This window comes from Arachis hypogaea, chromosome 3 (genome assembly GCF_003086295.3).
Source record: "Arachis hypogaea cultivar Tifrunner chromosome 3, arahy.Tifrunner.gnm2.J5K5, whole genome shotgun sequence".
Classification (NCBI taxonomy): domain Eukaryota; kingdom Viridiplantae; phylum Streptophyta; class Magnoliopsida; order Fabales; family Fabaceae; genus Arachis; species Arachis hypogaea.
The window spans coordinates 128,459,094-128,476,751 of NC_092038.1; the positions used below are offsets into that span (position 1 = coordinate 128,459,094).

At 30.9% G+C, this 17,658-nt stretch overlaps 3 protein-coding genes across 7 annotated transcripts; 1 reads left to right on the forward strand and 2 right to left on the reverse strand.

Moving 5' to 3' along the window:
• The first annotated feature begins 3,220 nt into the window (after positions 1–3,220).
• LOC112791503 (uncharacterized protein At4g28440) lies at positions 3,221–4,938 on the forward strand. The gene is made up of 2 exons (XM_025834362.3): positions 3,221–3,678; positions 4,460–4,938. Exons 1-2 carry the CDS (start codon positions 3,432–3,434, stop codon positions 4,648–4,650), a joined length of 438 nt encoding a protein of 145 aa, XP_025690147.1. The 5' UTR covers positions 3,221–3,431; the 3' UTR covers positions 4,651–4,938.
• Positions 4,939–5,810: 872 nt separating this feature from the next.
• LOC112791504 (protein NUCLEAR FUSION DEFECTIVE 6, mitochondrial) lies at positions 5,811–8,497 on the reverse strand. Of its 4 annotated transcripts, XR_003817928.2 has the most exons (5): positions 8,281–8,495; positions 8,061–8,185; positions 7,026–7,095; positions 6,263–6,307; positions 5,811–6,113 (listed from the first exon to the last, which is right to left on the reverse strand). XR_003817928.2 is itself a non-coding variant. In XM_025834365.3 (4 exons), the coding sequence occupies exons 1-3, from the start codon at positions 8,418–8,420 to the stop codon at positions 6,300–6,302; spliced, it is 273 nt and encodes a 90-aa protein (XP_025690150.1). In that variant the 5' UTR covers positions 8,421–8,495; the 3' UTR covers positions 5,811–6,113; positions 6,263–6,299. The 4 variants fall into 4 exon arrangements, 2 of the variants coding, with proteins under 2 accessions (XP_025690150.1, XP_025690151.1); XR_003197228.2 differs by lacking the exon at positions 6,263–6,307; XM_025834365.3 differs by lacking the exon at positions 7,026–7,095.
• A 547-nt stretch (positions 8,498–9,044) lies between these two features.
• LOC112791505 (uncharacterized) lies at positions 9,045–12,078 on the reverse strand. Of its 2 annotated transcripts, none has more exons than XM_025834368.3 (3): positions 11,477–12,078; positions 9,632–9,793; positions 9,045–9,486 (listed from the first exon to the last, which is right to left on the reverse strand). In XM_025834368.3, exons 1-3 carry the CDS (start codon positions 11,498–11,500, stop codon positions 9,220–9,222), a joined length of 453 nt encoding a protein of 150 aa, XP_025690153.1. In that variant the 5' UTR covers positions 11,501–12,078; the 3' UTR covers positions 9,045–9,219. The 2 variants fall into 2 exon arrangements, with proteins under 2 accessions (XP_025690153.1, XP_025690152.1); XM_025834367.3 differs by having other exon boundaries at positions 9,045–9,489.
• Positions 12,079–17,658: the final 5,580 nt, after the last annotated feature.

The following is a 17,658-nucleotide window of genomic DNA, read 5'->3' on the forward strand; positions in this document are numbered from 1 at the left end:
TACCCGTTTTATTTATGAGTAAAAATTTTTAATTTGGACCCTTTATGACCAACTCCATGAATTAAACCGGCTTGTTTGTTTATTCTATTATTTTATTTTTTGAAAAATATTTTAACAAAAAATTTTATTTTTAAGTTAAAAGTCTTAAAAAAAATCTTTTTTTTTAATTGATAGGTCGGAATTTTGGATTAGATCAGGAGAAATATTAGTCAGAAGTACTATTTTTTATGAAAAAATAAATAAGCTACTGTTTAAGATTTTTTTTTTGGGCTATTCGGACTTAACCTGTCTAGCCTGAAATTTTAATGAGTTTAATTTTAGAAACAAAATTCACCCGTTTAAACGAGTAAATAGGTCGACTCGATGAGTTTTGTCTATTTTGACCGTCCTAAATTTGTATTAAATTGATTTTCTAAATTTGATTTTGATAAAAAGTAAGTTAGTGTTAATGTGATTTATATTTAGCAATTTTATATTAAAATAGATTATAATAAAATAAATATTATTTAAATTATACTACTAAAAATTACTTTTAAATAAAAAATTATTGAAAGATATAAATTGAAACAACTTTTAAAAACGTTAGTTTTGTATTTTTCAATATTCTTTTTAAATCATATTTTTCTTTTAATACTCTTAATACTTTTTTATTTAGTATTATTTTAGACTATAATTTTTTATTATTTATAACTCTGTTATCACTTTATTGCTAGCTTTTTATTTAGTTTATTCTTTTTAATAGGATTAATAATTTCTAAAAGAGACTGTTTCTTCTTTCTTGTGGCTTTTGTCAAATATATATATATATATATATATATATATATATATATATATATATATATATATATATATATATATATATAAAAGGTTGGTAAAAATAAATTCTTAACTAATTGTCCAACGATAATAAGTAAATGCAATAGAAAAAATAAGTAACCAAATAAAAATTGAAGTATTCAAAAGACTTGAACCTATTTTTCATGATTCAAGTGCTAAATCAAATACATCATATGTCTTTAAATCTTATTTTAGGAGGGTTTAGAGTAACGACTAACGAGAGTAGATCCCCTTTTTTTTATTATTATTTTGTTAAATATAATTTTTTATTATTTAATATTTTTTACATATTTTTTTGTTTCACTTAAAAAATATATAATAAGAGATCATATTTAGTAAAATAATTTTAAAAAATTAAAGAGAATCCATTCGAACCCACCATTTTATAATTGTCACAAAACTAATTAAATGCTTTTACAAGAAAAGAAAATAAAAAATTCTTTATATATTATTTAACCATTAAATTATCATTATTTTAAAGATAAATTACATATATAAAATAAATTAGTTAAAATATTACAAAATATCTTAAATCAGATTTAGTTACGTTTTCTTTAATTTATGTAAATCGACGAATTAGAACTTTCAACTAAATTATATACTATGATTTAGTTTAGAACAAAAAATGTACAAATTGTAAAAAAATTCCACGATTTAACTTGAAGGGTTAATTACTAAAAATGTTTTTGAATTATTTAAATATTGATAAAAATGTATTTAAATTTTATTATTGACAAAAATATCTTTAAATAATTTAAAAACGTGACAAAAATATCTAATAGTAAATATATATTTGCAAAAAATGCTTTAGAGATTGAATTTTAATGTGATTTTTTGCAAGAATAATTAAAAAAAATGAGACATTGTTATTCTTAAAATTTGGTAATTTTTTTCTAAGTATATATTTTTTGTAATTTTTTAAAAATATTATTAGTTATTAGCAAAAAATTACAAAAAAATATACACTTAACAAAAAATTACCAAATTTTAAGGATAATAATATTTTTTTATCATGCTTGCAAAAAATTATATCAAAATTTAATTTTTAATTTATTTTTTGAGAAATACATATTTAATGTTAGTTTTTTTTTGCAAAATTATCTAACATTAAATATGTATTTCTCAAAAAATATATTAGAGATTGAATTTTGATGTGATTTTTTACAAGTATGATTAGAAAAATGAGATATTATTCTTAAAATTTGGTATTTTTTGTTAAGTATATATTGTTTTGTGATTTTTTAAAAGTATTATTGGTTGTTAACAAAAAAGTTATAAAAAATATATACTTACCAAAAAATTACTAAATTTTAAGTATAATAATATCTTATTTTTATAATCATATTTGTAAAAAATTGCATCAAAATTTAATCTTTAAGATATTTTTTTAAAATATATATTTACTGTTAGATATTTTTATTGTATTTTTAAATTAATTGAAGATATTATTATCGGTAGTAAAATTTTAATATATTTTTATCAGTATTTAAATAATTTGAGGACATTTTTTATAATTAACCCTAAAAAATAGAGAAGTGTATAAATTATGGGAAATCACCCCAATTTAGCATCTATTGTATTATTTTTATAGACTTCATTTTATGGTTGGTAATAGTAGCGACACAATCACATATTTAATGCTACAAGTTTCATCTTTTAAAATATACAATATTTGGTGTAAAAAATTTGATTATATTATTATATAAAAAAGTTCACCATCTTTTAGTTGATTATTTTATGAAAAAATACAAAATAATATGTATAAATATATAAAATAAATAATAACTCATTTTTTATTCATAAAATACTCTTATATACTATAATATGTCCGTTAAGAAAAAAAATAATAACCTATTACATTAACAAAAAAATTAATAACCATTTACTATTTTACTATTTAAGATGTTTTTATAAATTTCTTAATAATGGATAAAATAAATAAACAAATAAAGTATTATTGATAAATATACGAAAACTCTTTATTAAAAATGTAAAATTTTCAATATTTTTGTGACATATTTAAAAAAATAAAAAAATCCTATTTAAAAAAAATTATATACATGATATTTTGCATACGTATATATATTTCATATTTTCACTCTTTAATAATAAAAATATTAAATAAAAAATACTATAAAACGTCTTTTCTCAATTAACAAAATCCTACTGATACAATTACACGAAGCTGTAACAAGAAGAACTAGGTCTATTATAGAACCATTAAAATAGATTTATCAAAATTCAAAAGTCATGTGTTAAAATTATTAATTATTACAGTTTTTATTAATAATAATCTTAATATATATTTTTACTTTTTTAGAAAACACTTGTGAATTGAAACTACTTTCACATATAGTTAGATGTCACGTGACGTTTAGCGATTCGATGTAAAACTCAAACGACGTGTCGCATCATTTCCAACAGAAACATTTATGAGCAAAAATAAGCAACTGATGTAGAAAGGGAAAGCCTTTCATTTCAATTATACACTCCTCCGTCTTGTGTTGCAGTATCTGAGAGAAACCCATCAATCGATTTCATCAGAAAGTAAAAATCAAAATAAAAAAGTGGAAGCTTGTTGCTGTCGTTGATCAATGGCGTCGAATCAGCAGCAGGGAAGTGCGGAGAAACCGGCGAAGAGGAAGCCAGTGTTCACCAAAGTGGATCAGCTGAAACCGGGAACCAACGGTCACACCTTGGTGGCGAAGGTGTTGTCTTCAAACACCGTCTTGAACAAAGGGAGACCCTCCTCTTCCCAAAACCTTCGCCCCACTCTCATCGCAGAGTGCCTCATCGGCGACGAAACCGGCACCATCCTCTTCACCGCTCGCAACGATCAAGGTAGATTCCCTTTTTTGCTTATATTCTCCTTTTTGCAATTGTAAAAATGTAAACTTTCCATGTGGGCACGTGCCTTGTTTCGAATCTAGTAATGCACTTGGGAATGGAGATCCCGAATGTTGTGTTGTTTTGTTGGGTTAGGTTGCGTGGAATCTAAAATCCTACTTAATTGGAGTCTCTTTCGCGTTTGGATGTGCTGAGCTGGCTTCATCTGCTTTAAGATTTGATTAAAGCTGTAGTACAGACACAGTGGATTCCTTAACTGTTTTTTGTTGTGTATATATGTTGCTTAGTAAACTTGTTGGGTTTGGGAATGGTGATGATCAATAGTGAATTATCTTGCAACTGTAAGGGTGTTAGATGGATCCAATCCATGGTTCAGTTATGTAAAACAAAAAATGAAAAATAACATTGATTTGGAGGTGATAATTTTTCAAGTACAACCAGCTATTAGTCTTTCTGCCTTTGAGTTCTTATTAGCTCATGCTTGTTTTACTGCCATTGCCCATTTGGTTACCGGGATCTTGGTTTTATTGTGCCTTTTCATTTATCTCATCTATAGTCCTTTATCGTATTGGAAGATCGTGTATTCATATATTGATCTTATTGACAATGATGTGTGGGTAGTTTCAACTCTCAAGTGATTTCATTTTATGCACGTTACCACTGATTAGCTCTTGTTGATTGGTAACGCTGCTGTTGATGCATGATATATCTGTAGAACAAGCTTTTTGTTCATGCCATGCAAGAAGTAACTTCTTTCCCTTACTTCTTATTGCAGTTGAATTGATGAAGCCAGATACTACGGTGATTCTCCGAAACGCAAAGATAGACATGTTTAAGGGATCAATGAGGCTGGCTGTCGACAAATGGGGCCGCATTGAGGTAACTGAACCAGCAAAGTTTGTAGTTAAAGAGGATAACAACCTATCTCTGGTCGAATATGAATTGGTGAACGTGGTTGAGGAATGATTCTGCTGAAGAGTGCAAACATGGCTTTATGATTTGTTTATTGCACAATGGATACTGGGAAGGTGAAACATAACTGGTGATGGATTGGACTGGTATACGTTCTTACTTGTATCTAGGCGGTATTTCCCTTTAACATGTGACATTTCTTAGGGCTAAGCTTAAGTCACTTGGATAGTATTGTCTCAACACTAAGATTTGCTATTATCTTTGTCAGCAGCTGTATCCAATGGAGAAAAGTATGATATTTTGTTTATATGAATATGTTATTCCCCATATTCGTTTCCATCAGCCTGCAATGTGTTTTTATTTTTATTATTTGGGTGTACTTGCAAGCCAGTGACTATTCCGTTGTTGACATTCAATTCTCGGTTACCTAAATGTTCAGCTGCTGAGTCTCGGCCTCTGGGGTACTCCAGAATCTCAGTATTGAGAGTTGTGGCTAATTTTTTTTTTGTAATGGAAGTAAAAGTGGTGATATACTTTAACATGGTAATTTTTGGTGTTTTTCAAAACTGTGGAAGTACACAAATCGTTGGCACCGATTTCTGTACTTAAAATTTTTTAATTTTTTTTTAACACAAATCCCTGGCACCGATTTGTGTACCAACACAAATCCCTGGCACCGATTTGTATACCTACACAAATCCCTGGCACCGATTTGTGTACCTTTCACAAATCCCTGGCACCGATTTGTGTACCTTTCACAAATCCCTGGCACCGATTTGTGTACCTCTCACAAATCCCTGGCACCGATTTCTGCTTCTCTAGTTAAACGATCCCACATTTAAGTATAACACCCCAATAATCCACATTTAAGAAAAACACCACTACCACTCCAATATTAAAAATAAAAAATTCGAGAGTTGTTTGCATAAAGTAATATTTTTGTTGGCAAACTAGCATAAGTAGATTTTTTTTAATTACGTTAAAACCGAATATAGAGATACTAATATCCAATATATATAAGAACGAAATTGAAATGAGCACATTTTTAACTAAGATCATATTTTTAACTCAAAATGCCAATGGCAAAAAATGCTATCACTCATCTGCATCACAATTTTGTTATAATACCTGTCACCCATGCTTAAACTCGTCATATCAGATCTACACAATATGTACCATCTGATTATCAATTTATCACTAACTCAACCAAAACATGGTACAATCATTTCCCTTTTATTAGAAGATTAATTGATTATGCTGGTTCCGGTAGTTACCATAATAGACTCGTTAATAATAGTTATGAAATCATCTGTAAGAATAGGGTGACATAAAATATTGTAAATAAACTAAAATAAGTTTAATAATAAAATTACAGTCGTTTCTAGCACGGTACCCTGCTGTGGACGCTAGCACATTTACACAAAAAAGTGTTGGAATTATCACACGGGGCCAAGCAGAAAACAACTGAAATCCATGGAATGTAGCGTGCACCTCATTCACAAACAACAATCATCCATCTACAATGCATCAAGAGGATAAGCATGAAGAAATCTATACTCTTAACACCCTATATAGTATATACTGATCATATTACTTAGGTATATAACTCGTCAAATAATAAAGCTATTTAAGGAAAACAAAGCAAGTGGAAATAACGAAACATTACACGGCAAGTCCCAAGCATAAAGCCAAAGAGCAAATGATCACGACCCTAAACAAGGAAACAACCAGGGTCAAGAAGGAATATAGCACCAGCAGAAACAATGTAGAAAAACATCAAGTTGCAGCAAACAAAAACAAACCTTCAAACACATTTTTCACTTTACGATATATGATGAAGTCAAAAAGTTTTATGTCTTACTATGTACTTCATCAAGGGACACCAGGATTGCAGCTGCGCAATGAAAATCTACCTCTATCTTGTTAAAAAACTAGCGCCCAAGTACAAGAGACACATAGAAACAACACGCAGAGAACATTCATGATTCATTGAGGTTAGTCTCAAGATTACATTGCAACTAACAGATGCTGCATCATTTTGGTATCTGAAAATGATGGTAAGCTTGACAATGCTACGAACATTGATGCTTTTACTTAAAACTGGACAGATCATGGAATCTAAAATCCAGAAGGACTAATTGAATTATGAATCTTGTTAAAAATTCATTCATTGGCTGCAGTTAGGCACGAAAAATTACTGGTAACATATTCCAAAAAGACATCAGTGCAACTCTAACAAGATGTGTATTCCTGATGGCTGTAATATATTGTGTTTGCCTTTAAAAATGGGTCATCACAAGTGCTATGTGCATGACAAGCAATAGTATCCAGAATTATATAAACTTTTCTTTTTTCCCAAAGATTTATGGTCATCTAAATTACTAACAGTAAATGAAAAGAAAGAAGAAAAAGAATTTTTACTTAACCACCTTATTTAGAGCTCATCTATATAGACTTTTCTCGAACCCTCTGTCATTCATCATAGATCATCATTGCAATCTGAATGAATACAATCAATCAGTATGGTCTCCATAATGTTATCTCTAAAAATTCATTCAGTGTGGTCCAGTTCAAATCAAATGTCGTGAATCCATAAATATGATTACTCAGTATCTCTCTTGCTAAAACAATTACTCAATATATCCAGAGGTCATATATGCACAAAATAATCAAAAGCTTGACATGCCAGCAGCTAGAAAAATCTTAAAACTATCCTACTTTCCAAAATAAACAACCTATATCACTGCAAGTTGATTTCAAAACATTATTAATGAACTAGACTAGGGTGACAATTTTCATCTGAAATCCATAGTAACTCTGCCAAGGGCAAAGGTTCTCTCTATAGTTCACCAAAAAAGGTTCTCTCTATAAGATGTTGCAAGACCAATTTATATGACCAGGGCAGCGGATCCATTTTGTGAGAATGTGATCATCATTTTAATTTGCATTCAATTTAGAAATCCTGCTCTCTAATCTAATATAAAAAAGAGACATTTCTCAATACTTGAAAACCAAAAATTTGAAACAAATCCAAGTGACAGAATCAGTGATGCATGCTCGATCTTCATCTAGTCTTCTGTTGCCCTACAGAGGGGAAAGAATATGCATGGTTTCATTGTGAGAGCATGGAAGTGCCCAGTTGAAAAATATGCCTAAATACTAGAAGGAAAAAATGTAGAAGTTTTCAATATGCACCAAAAAAGTAAAGTCACAGAACCCTTTCCTTTTGATCCAAAATGGTTAAGAGGAACACAATCAAGTCAGTAGTAAATGACATAAAATCAAACACTTGGTGATCATCACAATAAGGTCCTAGTACATAAGACCAACATAAAGCCACAATAGATCATCACACCAAAGCTTGCAACACAAAAGTTGAGTTTCATCAAAAGATTTGCAGTCATGAACAACAAGAATTGGCATGGTTTCAAATAATGCAGGCAAAGCAGTGAATGAAGGAATACCTTCATGAGTCCAACCATAAGAGCGGGGGCAAGCGGAGAGCATCGAAGTCAGCAATGCGGAAGCCGTGGCCATGTGATACGGCTGCATCGATTCAACGCAGCAACTCATTGCCGGCGGCGGCGACCTTTGCCGCAAATTTCGGGGGGAAAAATACAAATGTTAGTGTTGTCTAACTTGTCTTACATTTAGTAGACTTGAGAGTTAGTTAGGGAGTGTTACCTGAAAATGCGGTTAGAGAGTGAACTTTGCTTCGGCACCCGAAACGGAGATCGGGTGGGTCTTGACTTGCCACCGGCGGCAAAGTTCACCGTTCGTGATGCGGCAGAGCGCAGGAAACAGCGGGCGGCGACGGTTGACATCTTTACTTACGGAGATGGCGAGGTTCAGCTTCTTTTTTGCTTCCTTGTTCCTACTCTTCTTTTTTATTTTATTTCTCTTTGGGCTTTACGTTTTGGGCTTTTTTTATATGGAGATAAAAGTAATGATATATCTTAACATTATAATTTTTAGTATTTTTTAAAAGTGCGGAAGATACATAAATCCAAAGGTCCAATTTCTATACTTCAAAATTTTTAATTTTTTTTATCAGAAATCCCTCGATCCGATTTTTGTACTTTCACAAATCCCTCGGTCCGATTTCACAAATTTCTCAGTCCAATTTTTGTACTTCTCACAAATCGAATTTGTACTTCTCACAAATCAGATGGTCCGATTTTTGTTTATCTAATTAAACGGTTTCACATTTAAGAATAACACTCTATTAATCCACATTTTAAGAAACACCGTTGCTACTCCAATATCAAAAGCAAAAATCTGTTGACAAGTATATAGTTTGGGTTGCTTAAGTGTCAAGTTTTGGATTATATAAAAAAATTTAAAATTTTGTTTCTCCAATAAAATATACTTTAAAATAACCATAAATATATAAATAATCCAAAGCAGCTTATTTTTCATGCATATAAAAAGAAGAAATAAAATCGATGTACTCAACCCCAATTCTTTTATTATTATGTATAATCCCCATAATCTGAAATATAATAAGTTACAATAGAGTTGTGAAAGATCAAATGGACCATTCAAGAAAAATGGGATGAAAATCACTAGTTAAATTCTTTAGTGTGACGGCATCATATTCATATGGTAGGTACTAGGTAGTAGCTAGTTCCTTGAAGTTCTCTTAGTTTTGGTGCTGATTCTGAGCAGGACATCAAGTAATGTGGGTATGCAAATGCCTTCAGCCACATCCACTTCTTGTACCTTTGAGTTAGATGAATCAGAACAAGAAGCATCTCCTAATGTTTTCTTCTCACTAGTGTCTTCAAACCTCAGCGTGTTTGGCAAGTACAATCGTCCTCTCTCCCCTCCTCTTATTCCTATAAGACGCCCAAGGGATACACTCTTGTCTTGGAAGAAAGATGCTGTTGACTGCTGGTTTCCAATGCAAGAAAAAACAGTTATAAACACCAATTCTTCTCGATACATTCTTATATTGGTGTCTTTGGAGACTAATTAACTTGGTGTATATATTTCAATACAAAAAGGGGACAAAAGTAGATTTGGTTCATTTTACCTCAGTATCAAGGTTGGAGGATGAGAATGAGGAGAAGCTGGTGGATGGCATCTGCGTCGATGAGAAAGGCTCGACCGGTGCAGCTGCGGGTGCCTCTGTAACTCTAAGCTTTATATTCAAAAACCCAAGACCCAGTGGCCATCCATTGGGCATCTCATCATTCTGAAAGTATGTGGCAATGAAAACAATATCAACATTATTACAACTTACTTCAACTTTAAAATAAGTCTTAATCAAAGGTTAGCAAGCAAAACATACATGTATTCTATTGCATTTAGAAAAGGGTAAAAGCATACATCAGCAGATTAGTCACAAGAATTCCCAAAAGAATTTGGCATCTCCAACACAATATAGTCAACTTCTATTCATGGAATTTTCTCCCCAAACATGTACATTGATTTTGAATTCCCAATTCTACTACTGTCCACCTTATGGTACTAGCTAGTTCCTTGCTATGTGCAGAAAAAGAACCTTCAACAGAGATGAGGTTAGCAGGATACTGTGGCATCGGATTCTAAAATCCAGATAACTTTTTCTGGCCACTTTTTTTTTTCAATTGTCACTTATTAATCCATGTTACTAAACTCATCTTAAGGACCCTCACACCAACCTTACCATGATACATCTGCTAGATTTCAAGTCTACAGGGCTGGTTGTTTGATACAACAAATTAAAATATGCTCCATTTCTTGTTAGATATGATATCCTATTTCTACCAGCATTAATTATTTAAGGGAATAAGACCGATAGAAACTAATGGAGATTACACTGTCGGATTCACATTCAATTTTGGAGGCAAATAAAGTTGTAGAAAAAACATATCTATATGTGCTTACGATTCGGTGGTTCTTATGAGCTCATATATCTAGATATTTATTTTCCAGATCTATTTTTCACTCTTATGATTGCTATTGCATCTCAAAACTTTATTTGTATTTTATATTGTTCCTTCCTGTTTCGAATTTGGCCCACATCATGTGCCACTGTTAGACTTCCATAGTTCCATCACTTATTAGATATCATTGTTTAAGAGGAGAATGGTTTTACAGATAATAGTTCCAGTGAGAGAGACATTTTAGTGAAAATGTTTCTACAACATCTAAATTTGACATGCTGTGCTAGAAATGTATCAATTGGATCTGCAGTTTTAGTGCAACTTCTTAGTTCTTATTAGCTTAGACGTGATTATGAGAAATTATGAAGAAATAGAAATGCACGACACCTCTGATACAACTTCAATTGGATCCACTTCTCATATGTTACACTATGAGGAGTAATCTACATCAGCAACCACATTGTTACAATAAAGTTCAGACAAAAAATATTGAAGGGTTTTAATGAAATGTTAATTTCAGAGGCCACTGATTGAACAACCACTCGTCACTATGGTCCTAACTGAGACACAAATGGGTCTATCCTTTAATGTCAGTCCATCTGGAAAGTACAAATTAAATTTCACAGTATACTCATTTATTCATGCCACTCCATCTGGAAAATTCAAAATTTCACTTGCAGATAGAAAGATAACAATAAACTCTCTTAATAAGAGCATAGGTAGGTATTCATTAAAGAGACTACTTAACAAGAGGTACACATATAACACAGAACTTCAATTGCAATTCCAGTATAAACACCTCATACAGTCCAAAACATATTTGACATATATATTCATCAGTAGCACCACAGAGAAAATAAATGTCATTATCTTCTTTCACCGACACATCTATACAATAATGCTATACATGATCTAATAAACTTGCTGGAAGAAAATGGATGAAAAAAAGAAGGCATATATATAGGGTGAGAGAGAGAGAATGAGTATAATTTGTGAATTATTGTTGTTACCTCTGATTCTGAAACTGAAAGCATGTTGACTCTGGGCTCAAGCCGTCCAGTTGGGAGAATTAGTTGATAGAAAAATGATGATCACAGAAACAAAAAAAAATGAAAGAATTTTGTGTATACTGACAAAAACGAATGGAGCATTTACGTGTCTCCTAACTAGTAAGTAGTAACTAGTATTCTTCTCCTTAAACATTAATACCATGGGTCCCACCTCACCTGCTAGATCTATGCTCTCTCTCTTGGTCTATCTTAGTTTCCAAATATAAAGAAGAAGAAGAACAAGAACAAGATGGCATCCAATAATAATAATAATTCTAAGAGGGTACATATAATCAAATGTTAAATAATGTTGTGGCCTTGCCGTTAAAAGAGGATTGTGATGATTGATAAATATCTTTGAAATAAAATAAAATAAAATAGTGAAGTTTAGTTGCATTATACTGCTATTTCGCTGAATTCATTGTACCTTTGCTGTTTCTAGAAGTATCTCTAAAAGCATTTGGATATAATTTATCCTAATTGTCGGTTAATTAATAGCATTATGATTTGCAGGGATAAGAAAGACAATAACAAAAATATTTTCTTTCTATTCTAGCTAGCAAAACGTTAAGATCGAGTCTTATATATAATTTAATTCTTTTGTCATTATTGTGTGTCTACTGCTTGTTGGGTGTGTGGTTACTGTGTTATACACACGTACATAAATCCCTTTTATTTTTTTCATTAGTCAACAAGCATTAAAAATTTATTACGTTGAAAGGGATCGGAATCATAGAAACAGACATATATATAAGTCTAATTTGATATCCGTGGCTATAAATTTTAATTGGTTTGCAAGAATGTAAACTTTTCAGCAACTTATCTTTTCAAGAGTCGTCAAAATAACCTATTGTATGTTTCAACTTTCAATCAGTACCTTTGTAAGTATGTGAATGTAAGTACCAAGTAGTGCATGTGTGAATGTGAGTGACAGCCGCAACTTGGTTCATGCGTTTTAATCTTGATGGGTACTTGCTTGGTGGGAGAGGGAGGAGAAACCAATTGCATTATAGATATTTGTTGTCCCTGCCATATGACTATGTATAGTTTATATTATATCAAAATAATTGCATATCTTAAAATTTTATTAATGTCTATTTTCAAAATATTCATCATCATTCATTTTGAATAATAAGTAATAACTAGTGCGGTGACCTATATCTATATAAATTATGCTATACATATAAGTTTTTTGGTTTACAAGTCTTACGAGTAGGGTCAAGTCTAACAAAAACTACATTCACCAATTGGCGCGTGATAACACGCAAGTCACTCAATTATTTCCAAAACGCGCTCTCACTCACCATTATGAAAAACCTTCTTTTTTTTTTCACGTTCCTCCTTCTTCTCCTCCCTATTTTCCTTCTTTTTCTCCTTCTTCCTTGCGTTTCTCCTCCTTTTTCTTTGTGTGTTTTATCTTCATCGTTGTTTTTTTATTACTGTTGTTGTTACTGCATTTTTTTCTCCTCCTCTTTCTATTGATTTTGTAACATTATACATTTTTTTCTTCTTTATTTAATTTTTTTTCCCAAAAAAAATTATAAGAAAACAAAATAAGAAGATGAGAAAGAAGAAGCAGTAAAAGCAGCTTAAAACGTAAGGAGCTTAAAACATAAAGACTTTTATTAAAAGCAGCTTATAAATAAGTTATTTTGTATTTGGATTTTTAGTTATAAAAGTATTTATTTTAAAATTGTAGCGTTTGGATAAATAACTCAAATTATAAATTTTTTTATAAAAGAGAATGAATATTAAAATAACCATGATAACAAATACTTTCCAATATTGAATGTTGATTTTACATAACCTAATCACTAATATTGTGTATGATATGGTAGGTGAAAATAAAAAATAAATATAAAATATGTGTCAATGTATATTTTATTGCTGTTTTTTATTTTTTATTTTTACTCCTATTAGAACTCTCTTCTAGGTCAAGAACTTGTTATAATTAACTATAAAAATAATAATAAACTATAAAATTACATATGAAAAAAAATAAAATTAAAACTGAAATTTTATACCACACTTGAATACAAATTTAATAATAAAAAATAATGATAAAATGATAAAAAAATACTTAGAAGGAATATATGCAGTAAGTTGTTCAGATGTAATATTGTCTGAAAATGTGGTGGAGGATCAATACTTCCATCAGATGTTTCATTACGTAAAAATGGTGAGACTTGGAACATTGCGTGAGAATGATGGTGGAAGGACAGTGCTTCTAGCAGACCTTGTGTGAAAATAGTAACGAAGGGTCAGTATTTTTCATAGAGTCAAGAAGGAAAGTAGATTCTTTTTTGTTTTAAAATTAATTTTTTTTAAGTAGGTGATAGAATGACTTCTCGAGAAGCAAGAAGTCATATATTTCTACTTCTTCAAAAAGCTGCAAATTAACTTTTTGGGAAGTTAAAAGCTTTTTTTTAAAATAGTGCCAAACACATAAATTGTGACTTTTCATAATCCAAAAGTTAAAAAAAGTAGCTTCTGCTACTTTCCAAACGGACTCCTTCTCCTTCTCCTCCTCCTTTTCTTTCTTTTTTTCCTTATTCTTTGCGTTTCTCCTCCTTTTTCTTTGTGTGTTTTATCTTCATCGTTATTTTTTTATTACTTTATTGTTGCTACGTTTTTTTCCTCTTCCTCTTTCTATTGATTTTGTAACATTATACATTTTTTTATTATTTAATTTTTTCTCCCAAAAGAATTATAAGAAAACAAAATAAGAAGATGAGAAAGAAGAAGCAGTAAAAGATGAAGAGGAGGAAGATGAAGAGTTTTGAATTATGCAAAACTTATCAGAATAAAAATACACAAAAAAAATCTTAAAATACACCCAAATATTTTCCTGTTATACTCAAATATCTTCGTATTACACACAAATTTGCTGCAAATACAGAAAAATATTTTCTCTAATGCTACATTTTTTTTCTTCTTCTTTTTCTTATTTCTTTCTTTCTTTTAGTTAAATGAATGTAAGTTCATCATATTCTAAGTAATTTTGCAGCATTATGTATTTCTTCTTCTTTTTTGTTTGCTTTTTTTGTTTTTATTCTTGTTAAGAGAGTAAAACAAGAAAAAACTTGAGAAGGTAAAAAAAAAAGATAAACAAAAAAAAAGAAGATGGTGATGATGATAAAACAAAGAATAGAAGATGAGGAGGAGGGGGAAGAGGAAGAGTTTTGAATTATGCAGAACTTATCAGAATAAAAATACACCCAAAAATTCTTAAAATACATTCAAATATCTTCGTGTTACACCCAAATATTTTCGTGCTACACCCAAATTTGCTGCGGAAAAATATTTTTTCTAATGCTATATTGTTTCTTCTGAATTGAACCACACATTAGCCACTTGATTGAATTAAAAACAATAATCAATTTTGTTTTGGTTCAATTGATAATCTGAATCTGAATTATCTGTTATCTTCAACAATGAAATATCTGATGATGGAGGAGAAAGAGAAAAAGAAAAAAAGAGAAAAAATTCTAATAAAAAAAGAAGAAAAAAGAAGAGGAGGAGGAAGAGGTGACGAGAGAGAAAAATTACGAAAAAGAAGAAGATGAGGCACGGAGAAAAAAGAAGAAAGAAGAAGAGGAACGGAGAAAAAAAAGAAGATGCACAGAAAAAAAACATAAAAATATGGAAATATAAATGACTTGTATGATTTGTATGAAAAAATGTTTATATACGTAGAATAACTATATATATATATATATATATATATATATATATATATATATATATAAAAGATGATAAAGTTCACTACATTTTTTTATATGATATTAATAATCAGTTAGGATTAATTTTCACGCCGTAAATCAAGTAATGTATTTGCCAAGAAAAATTAGGAAGTTATAATAAATAAACAAAAATGAGTCATTATCAAAAGAAAAATATTTGGTAAGAAAAAAAATAGTCAAAATCTGTCCAAACTTTCTATTTTTGGTTTTATTAATTTTGATTTAGAGTAATTTATTTTGCTTCTCTCACATGCATAGTTATAGTTGATTTTAATAATTACAGTTAATATGGGAAACATTCATAAACTTTTAATGTGATGATTTATTTATAGAATATGTTATAATTATAATAAAAATATATCCCATGATTCTTGTAGTTTAACTGCCGTCCTGTGAATATAAAAGCTTATTAGTAACACATTCACTATCTCAATTGATGTTCTGCAAATATAAGTTCTAGCAATCAAGAAGAAAAAAAAAATACTCCGTTAAATCGAAAGAAAAAAAAATTCATTGATGGTTTATTAGTGGCTAAGAGAATGGAGGTTGAATTTTAGCCCTTTTTTTCGCTTAGTAACTCTTGCTGTTCTTCAGAACACTTAAGAAGATATTTTTTGTTTTTGTCTCGTACCTAGCCACGAGATTTTTTCGTTTTGTCTCGTGACCAGCCAGGAGATATTTTTCAGTTTTGTCTCCTATGCAGCATAATCAGAAATGGAGTAGAAGAGAGAGAAAATTACACCAAGATATATCTTGATTCAGCTGCAAAGTGCAATGCAACCTACATCCAGTCTCCATCACAATAATGATGGAATTTCACTATAATCATCTTTGATTACATACACCAATTCTCCCCAAAAACTACCCTTCCTATCCGGGACAAGTCCAGATTCTAATCCCAAAGACTAAACTTGACTTGGTCACTGCCAAACTTTCAACTGCTAAGTGCTAACCCAACTTGCAAGGAGATTCCCACAGAATCATGAAACACAACACAGATGTACAAAAAACCTCTAAGGACATCTATGACTTTTTCTTTTAATTTTTCACTCTCTACCTTTTTCCGCTCTATGGCTATTTCTTACAAACCTCATTGTTTGCCTTTTTCCATGAGACTCAAGACATACAAAATTAAACAGGAAAATACAAAATGAAGAACATTGAAGGAGAATAACTTCTGTTAGCTTAGGTAGTTATGTGAACACTGTGCTTTCACTCTTTTCCTTACTTCAAGCCCTAGCTATTCTCCCTTATTTATAGAGGAGGAAGCTTCCACGGTTGAAACCATTTGAACCAAGCTAAACTTCTTCTTCTTCATGCAAACCGGTTCGGCCAGAGAGAGAGGAGAGATAACCGAATGTAATAATGAACATACAATTACCTCTGTGTCTTCCCTTTACACCAAACTTCACCAATCCGAGCCATCCCTCTTGACTTGCACTCCAAGAAGGACTCCTAGCCCTTGATGCTTCTTGATGCATGACAGCTCCTCCTGCTCCACTTTTGCTTCCTTCTTCACGTAGCCTTCCTAGCTACCTTCTGTGTTGAGTGAATACAAAAGCAGAGACGAGTCATGCCTCTGAGATCTTCTTCCTCTGACCGAGATCTCCTCTTCTATTTTTGGTATGGAGAGCATGAGCTTACTTCACCAAATCTTACCTTATTTTGGTGAACATCTCAGGCACAACATACTTTTTGTTTTCTTTTTTTTGATGCCATAATCACAATGGCTTCTTACTTGCAACTAGCTTTTTTGTGATTTTTACTGATAGCTTGCTTCATCCTTCTTTTCCTGCGAGACAAGACCAAAAGAGAGAGGAGAGAGAACAGAGAAAAGCTTGCTATGTAACTAAGGAAGAAAATGAAAATGAGTTAAGTTTACTTACTCATGCCTAGTCTCTACTTCCTTTACTTGCTTCTACCATTTTCTTCTCTAACAGTGAGGTGACCGAATGCAAAGAAAGAGAAGAAAGAGAAGTAAAAGGAAAAACTTTGGAAGTAATGAGTGATATCTAGATCTATTATAATCAATTAAAATAAATTGAAACCCACTTCTCATGCTTTTGCTTTGTAACGTGCATAACTCATTAAATGCTATCAAATCAAATTTTCTCTTTCCATTTACCAAGGCATTTAAAGCTAATTTATAAAATTTGAATTCCAACCAAAAGTGGAGAGTGTTATCCGTGGAAAGCATGAAGCTTTGCTTTCTTTCCTCTTTTAATTTTGGACCAAGCTAGTTGGTCTCTCAAAATTAATTTGGGCTAATACAATAATGATTAAATCTGGCCCAACCAATATAATTATACTTTAGCCACAATTTTTAAAACATTTTTTGTAACCAAGGCTGGATTTCTTCAACATATTGGGCTTGTGATTTTTTTTTCGGCCCAAAGTAAA